The sequence below is a fragment of the Artibeus jamaicensis genome, unplaced genomic scaffold (assembly GCF_021234435.1).
Source record: "Artibeus jamaicensis isolate MK-2021 breed Jamaican fruit bat unplaced genomic scaffold, CSHL_Jam_final contig_851, whole genome shotgun sequence".
NCBI lineage: Eukaryota > Metazoa > Chordata > Mammalia > Chiroptera > Phyllostomidae > Artibeus > Artibeus jamaicensis.
This window is the reverse complement of record NW_026521986.1, coordinates 14,672,270-14,678,787: the sequence shown is the minus strand read 5'-3', so window position 1 is coordinate 14,678,787 and position 6,518 is coordinate 14,672,270. Positions and strand designations below refer to the sequence as shown.

At 47.9% G+C, this 6,518-nt stretch overlaps 1 protein-coding gene across 5 annotated transcripts in view; it reads right to left on the bottom strand.

Moving 5' to 3' along the window:
• Positions 1-1,919: 1,919 nt before the first annotated feature.
• The window catches only part of TTLL5 (tubulin tyrosine ligase like 5), a 259,197-nt gene continuing 254,598 nt past the window's right edge, over positions 1,920-6,518 (bottom strand). For 4 of the 5 annotated variants that reach the window (XM_037145212.2, XM_037145214.2, XM_037145215.2 and 1 more), the window contains one exon: positions 1,920-2,561. In XM_037145212.2, the coding sequence (XP_037001107.2) occupies positions 2,442-2,561 (120 nt within the window). In that variant the 3' untranslated portion in view covers positions 1,920-2,441. The remainder of the gene's footprint in view (positions 2,562-6,518) is intronic. The other variant, XM_037145217.2, reaches the window with a different exon arrangement.

The window sequence follows — 6,518 nt, the reverse complement described above, 5'->3', positions numbered from 1 at the left end:
TCCAGAGCTGTGCTCCTGAGTTGGGTCACCAGGACGTCTTTCCTGCTCTGTCCGTGCCCCACCCATTCTGAGGGTGCCTCTCTCAGCCTTCACTCCATGTAGCACCCATTTACACCCACTGTACTTGCAAGACCCCTGTCCCTACCCTTCAGCCATGGCAGTCTGCGTTGTGTCCCATCTTGCCCAAGGGCTGGTGGACCTGGACAGGGGATGCAGCCTGCCCAGCTCTCTGGCCACAGGCCATTGCTCTCCCAGCTTTCAGTCTAATTCCCTGTGGCTGTCATTCTCAAATTGCAATGGACATGAGAATCACCCAAGTATTTGTTAAAAACATACAATTTCAGGCTGTAACTCGAGATGTCTTAGGCCTGGGGCAGGGTCCAAGCTGCCAGAAACAACCTTTTGAGAAGCAGCAGTGTATGGACCCGACACTGTGGGCCCTTCCTGGAGGCTTGACTACGAGGGAAATCATCTTTGTGGTCCTACAGTAGACTTCCCTTCTTCCCCGACCTCACGGCACACGACAGAAACTCTGCCTGTGCTTCGACCCCCATGAACCAAGGCAACAAGAAGGGCTCCAGCAGTGTTCCAAAGACAAGAGGAAACGCTGTGACTCCAAATGTTGTCACGTCAGAGCTCTGCTCGTATCCCGACCCGCAGCGCAAACACGGGCAGGGGCCTGACGTCCAGCGTCCTTTCTCGCATCCATCACTACAGGCACTGAAAGAACTCGGACACCTATCTGTCCCTCTGGAAAAACGCTCGCTTGCTTTGGGGGAGGGTGAGGAGGGACAATGAAAATGACCCTGCTGTTGGAGGGGGGGGTCACATGATCTGCCTGGTGTATTACCAGGAGAAATCTTGACCCAGTAACAATGACTTGGGCATGCGTGGGTGCGTGGAGGGAGGGACGCGGAGCGTCCTCTCACACCTGACCAATGAGTGGTGAGAGCAGGGAGCCCAGTCTGAGGACTCCATTCTGATGACGTACCTGGGACCATTCCAAGCACTCTAGTTGATCTAAAAGTTTTTACTGGCTCACACCCTCTTATCCTTTCTCCTAAGGTCTGTTTGGGGAGTCTCCCCAAATACCTCACTTCCCCATTCTGAGCAGCAGCAGGGGACTATGGAGGAATTCTCGTATGTCTCCTAACCAATTCACAACCAAGGCCACAAACAGTGAAGATGACCCTCAAACTACCAACCAGAAGCCCCAGGAACTGGAAAACATTCTCTCTTTTCTCTTCCAACTGACAGACCTCACCCTTTACAAGCCAACAAAAGGCTTCAACGTGCGCAAACCTTTGTTTTCCTTCACTGCAAAAGGCAACAGAGTTCCTTTGCTCTCTGCTTCTTTGGGTGTCTTTTTTCTTTTAGGGTTTCAATGCTGAGTCCCTAACACATTGCTGGAGACACCCCAGACTGGATTCTCACCCAGTACTCCCCTAGGGCAGCTAAGTCAATCCTTCGGTGGACTCGGCTGCCGGCCTTCTAACCTTTTCTCCAGTGGAAGCCAGACAGAAGGCCTGGGAGAGGGCAGGAAGCTCAGGAGCAGAGGACAGGTGGCAGGAAGCAGTTGGGGCATCGCTGCATCGTCACCACCACAGGCTGTGTAGGTAAACAATCTGCACGTGCACCCAGGCTCACGTGCCACGGGAGGGCCTGAGGGCTGCGGTCTGAGAATGGGGACGTCTGCACAGATCAGCCTCCCAGGGGCAGGAGCTGCCCTTGGGGAAGAGCCAGAACCTGCCACCTGCTGAAACACGGTCCAGGAATAAAATGCCTCTGCACAGCTCACACTTCTAAAATGAAGCCTAAAAAATTGCCCAGCAATGAAGTAAAATGAGAAGTTGCTCCCATTTTAGTTTCGTTGGTGAAATACTGATTGGTGGGAAATTAGTAAATGGAAAAAAAGAAAATAAAAATAGAATTACTTTATTAATTTTAGAAATCAGTAATTCCAAAGGGTGCCTTTACCGTGGCTCGTGTGGACAGTGACACAGTGACTTCTCCACTCTCGGGAGACTTGTGATGGGAGCTCCCCGCTTCTCCCCAGACCCTCAGAAAAGGGAAGAACAACTTTGGTAGATAACACTGTTGGGATTTTAGGCTTGTAGGAAGTAAAGCTTAACACTGCAACCTGGAAAAGAAGAGGAAGCAAAATGCAAATAGCCAAAGAGCCTCTTTTATATCATCTCTGTGTGGTAGCAGGAGAGGGACTGAGAAGACCTAAGCAGGCTGGGGCGCGGGGAGGGGTAAAAGATACATCTGCTCTGCCGGGGTAAGTAATGCGTCCGCTGAACGTCCCCACTGCCAAGTTCCATCAGGATCCAGCTGATGTGTCTTCCTGTCCTCTCAGTGAAAGTCTGGATTGGCTCATTGGCAACAACCTACTGCCACTTCTGCTCCAAGGCTTCGGGGATGGAGGCAGCAAAAAAATACTAAGGGCCCCTGGCTGCGCTGGTGGGTGCTTCGCCCTCCACCGCACGCCCAGGAGTAGAGGATTGGCTGATGGGGTCTTCCTCCGGTGCTTGCGGTTCATCTCTTAGCGGGAGCAGGATCTGAAGAGAGAAGACCAACCACTGAGGGACCGAAATGAGAGCGACATCTGGTTCAGTTAACATCACCAAAGAATAAAGACGTTGTGGCCCAAACAAATGAAGTTCACCTTGAAGTAGAAAACTTCATCTTAACTTTGACTGGAAACCTTTCTAACACACTCCTGTTCTGCTGCTACTTTTTTTGTGTAGTTCCTTTAGTTCCTTCCCTTTCTATTTTTTTCTGGATTTAATCCCTTCTGCTTCTTAAATAGAAGATGCTAAATATGTTAACCCTTTCTAGAAACTCAGGGTTAGCAACATCAGCATTCAATAATGAGGAGCAAGGAAAAACGGCTTCAAGTTTGTCTGACTTTTCCTTTGGTGTCACGTGGTAACGCTCTCCCTTGCAAGCGCCGCCCTGCCACCGACACTGCACCACGCCACCCAGTTTAAGAAAAGAAACCCCATTACCCAGAATCCTTTGTGAGACTCCCAGTTCCTTCCCATCCCACTCTCCTGAATTTTGTGTTTTTCTTTCCCAGTTTGCTTTTTAAAAAACAGGTACTGTTTACAGTAAAGATACAGTAAATATCCTCTTACTGTTTTATGTGGGTTTGAGTTTCCTATCACTGCCACGACTCTTCTTACCTGTGCTCTCAGAACACAACTGGGAGTGTTCAGGTGGGCACTGGGTTGGCAGAAAAGTTCGTTTAGTTTTTTCCATAAAAGAAAAGAGGCATTTTTCATTTGTACCAACAACTTTACTGATTTGGATATTTGGGGTATCTTGGCTACCTCCCAATGGTATAATATTGATTGTTCTCAATTGATGTCTCGATTCGATCGCTGTCAACTTCAGCTGGTGTATCTGACCTTGGGGCATCGTCCAGCAAGAAATCGCCAGCATGAGACTTCACAAATCACTTTTGACCCGTTCGATCAGTCACAGCACCCTCTCCACACACTCACCACACAAATCCTTTTGCATTTCAGTTGCACTTTTAACTTTCTTGAAATAATAAAAGCATGTGGACAAAAATGTTGCTTATCTTCTTCCACCTTCAACATAAAAATGGCTGCACAGGAATGCACCGACTGATCTGACAGCTGTCACAACACAGTGTAAGAAAACGGTGTCTGGCTTCCTTCGCTCACCAGGCAGTTTTCAAGGGCCCTCCATGGTGGAGCCTGCGCAGCTCTCCGTCCTTTTCATGGCTGAGTAAGATGGCACCGCGTGTGTAAACTGCCTTCCCTTTATTCACTCATGGGTTGATGGGCGTTTGGGTTGCTTCCACCTCTTGGGTATGATTCATAAACATTCATGCGCAAGGTTTTGTTCAGGCACGTTTTCATTTTTGCTGGGCACGGACAGAAGTGTGGAACTGCAGGGTCACGTCGTAACTGTGTGTTTAACGGCTTGAGAGATCGCCAGACTGTCTTCCAAAGCCACCATGCCATTTTGCTGCCCCACCAGCAATGCATGGAAGTTCCCGGTCCTCCACACCCTCACCGACGCTTGTGAGAGTCTTTCCCTCACAGCCACGCTGGCGGTGGGCATGGTATTCCGCTGTGGTTTTGATCTGCATTTCCCCAGTGACTAATAATGTTGAGGATCTTTTCCTACGCTTTGTATATCGTTGTGCTTTTCCTGGGCATTATGTATCTTCTTTGCAGAAATATCTGTTCAGATCCTTTGGCCATTTAAACAACTGAGTTGTCTTTTTTATTGAGTTGTAAGACTTCCCTATATACTTTAACACAAGTGCTTTACTATATACAGCAGGGGCGTCAAACTCATTTTCACAGGGGCCACATCAGCCTCATGGTTGCCTTCAAAGGGCCAAATGTAATTTCAACTCCGTGACAGTTAAGGAGTGGTTACATTTATACAGTCCTAAAATTACTTCAGCCGTTTGAAGGCTGATGTAGCCCCTGGTGAAAATGAGTTTGACACCCCTGATATACATGATTTCCAAATATTTTCTCACATTTTGTGGGTTAGTACTTTACTTTCTTGACATTGTCTTTTGAAGCACAAAATTTTAAAATTTTGATGATGTCCACTTTGTCTACTTTTCTTTTGTTTCTTATCCTTTTGATGCCATATGTGAGAAACTGCTTACTGATTTTTAAAGTTCTTTGCCTAATACCTCAGGCATCATTTCTTGGTTCTATGTATTATAAACACCTTCACCTAATTTGTGACTTGTCTTTCTACTCTATGGTAGCTGCTTCACGATTTATTAATTTAAAAGTCCTACTCAGAGATAAAAATTAGATTGCATTTAGACATACACTTAACAAGTGACCTTTTCAAAGATGGTTTTTAAAAAAATGTTAAGACTTCCAGAAAACCCAGGATGGTCACCACAGAAATGGATAGTTTCTTAAAAAACAAACAAAAAACATCTTTTTCAAATAAAAAATTGCAGACATACACAGAACACGGAAGAGGACGAGACGCCCCGGCCCCATCCTCCGCCTCCCCGCCTGCCTCTCACCAGGCTTCCTCCTGGCCTCGGCCCTTCAAAGCACATGCAGGTGGCTCATCCTTTCACCTGTAAATACTCCGAAAAGTATCTCTCTCTAACAGGTAAGGACTTAAGGAAAACAAAAGAAAACGCCCCACATCTTTATAGCATCTTAGAATTAGTCTAAGTTTTTAGTTTGAACGAAGTCGAGTCTGTCAATTTTTCACCTTTACAAGTCTGTGCCGTGCGGGCCTCACGTAAGAAGCCTCGCTTACATCCTGGCCGCAGTGGCGCTCACTCCCCACAACGTCTTAGAAAAGGTGCGCGCCTTCGCCTTTCCCACTGAAGGCTTCAGTCCAACCTACGCTTGGGTGCAGTGTGAGGCCAACAGTAACCCTTCTACCATTAACCGGGAGGCTTTGAAAGCCTTCCCTTTAAGATGAGGAGCAGGACAAGGGGGCCACCACTTTCACTGCGTGCGGGACTAGAAGTTGCATCAGGACACGGAAAATTGAACTTTTCGGAAGTCCGTTAACAACAAATTCTTCAGCCTGACCGGTAAGGGGCGAAACCAGCGGCTGGTGAAGCAGGGTTGCACAGGAGGTCTCGGTCAGCCGGACTCAGGCGCGGAATCCAGACGCGGAATCCAGGCGCAGGGTCGGACCTAGTGAGCGACCGAGCAACCAGGCGAGCGATCGCGGGGGAGACAGCGGGGCAGCAGGGCAGTGGGGCTGCGTGTTGACTGAGGTCGCGCATTTGGGCGCGGGTGGACAGGTGAGGGAGTGGGCGGTTGGACCTGGCCGGCAGGTCCCCACGGCAAGCGGCAGTGGAGGGCGCTGCCATTTCCCTGCTCTGACCCCACCTCCACATACAGCGTCATAACCCAGCGACCTGGGAGTCCAAGGCACCGCTTCTCACACTTAAAGGGCCAGAACAGACCAAAAATGTCGCAGGAAGACCTCAAAGCCCCAGAGATAAATCTAAGCGACGAAGAAATAGCAAAACTCACAGACGCACAGTTTAAAACATTGGTGATCAGGATCCTCACAGAACTGGTTGATTATACCGACAAATTAGACAAATATATGAAGGCGAAACTAATTGAAATGAATGGAATTGCACAGGAAACCAATAGTGATGAAAAGGAAACTGGGACTCAAATCAATGGAGTGGACCAGAAGAAAGCAAATAATGGCCAAACAGAAAAGAGTCAAGAAGCAAGAATTCAAAAAAATGAGGAGAGTCTTAGGAACCTCCAGGACATCTTTAAACGCTCCAACATCCGAATTATAGGGGTACCAGAAGGGGGAAAGGCACAGCCACCAGTGGAAAAATTATTTGAACAAATAATAAAGGAGAATTTCCCCAATCTGGCAAAGGAAATAGACTTCCAGGAAATCCAGGAAGCTCAGAGAGTACCAAAGAAAGTTGGACCCAAGAAGGAACACACCAAGGCACATCATAATTACATTAGCCAAAATTAAAATGAAGGAGAGAATCCTAGAAG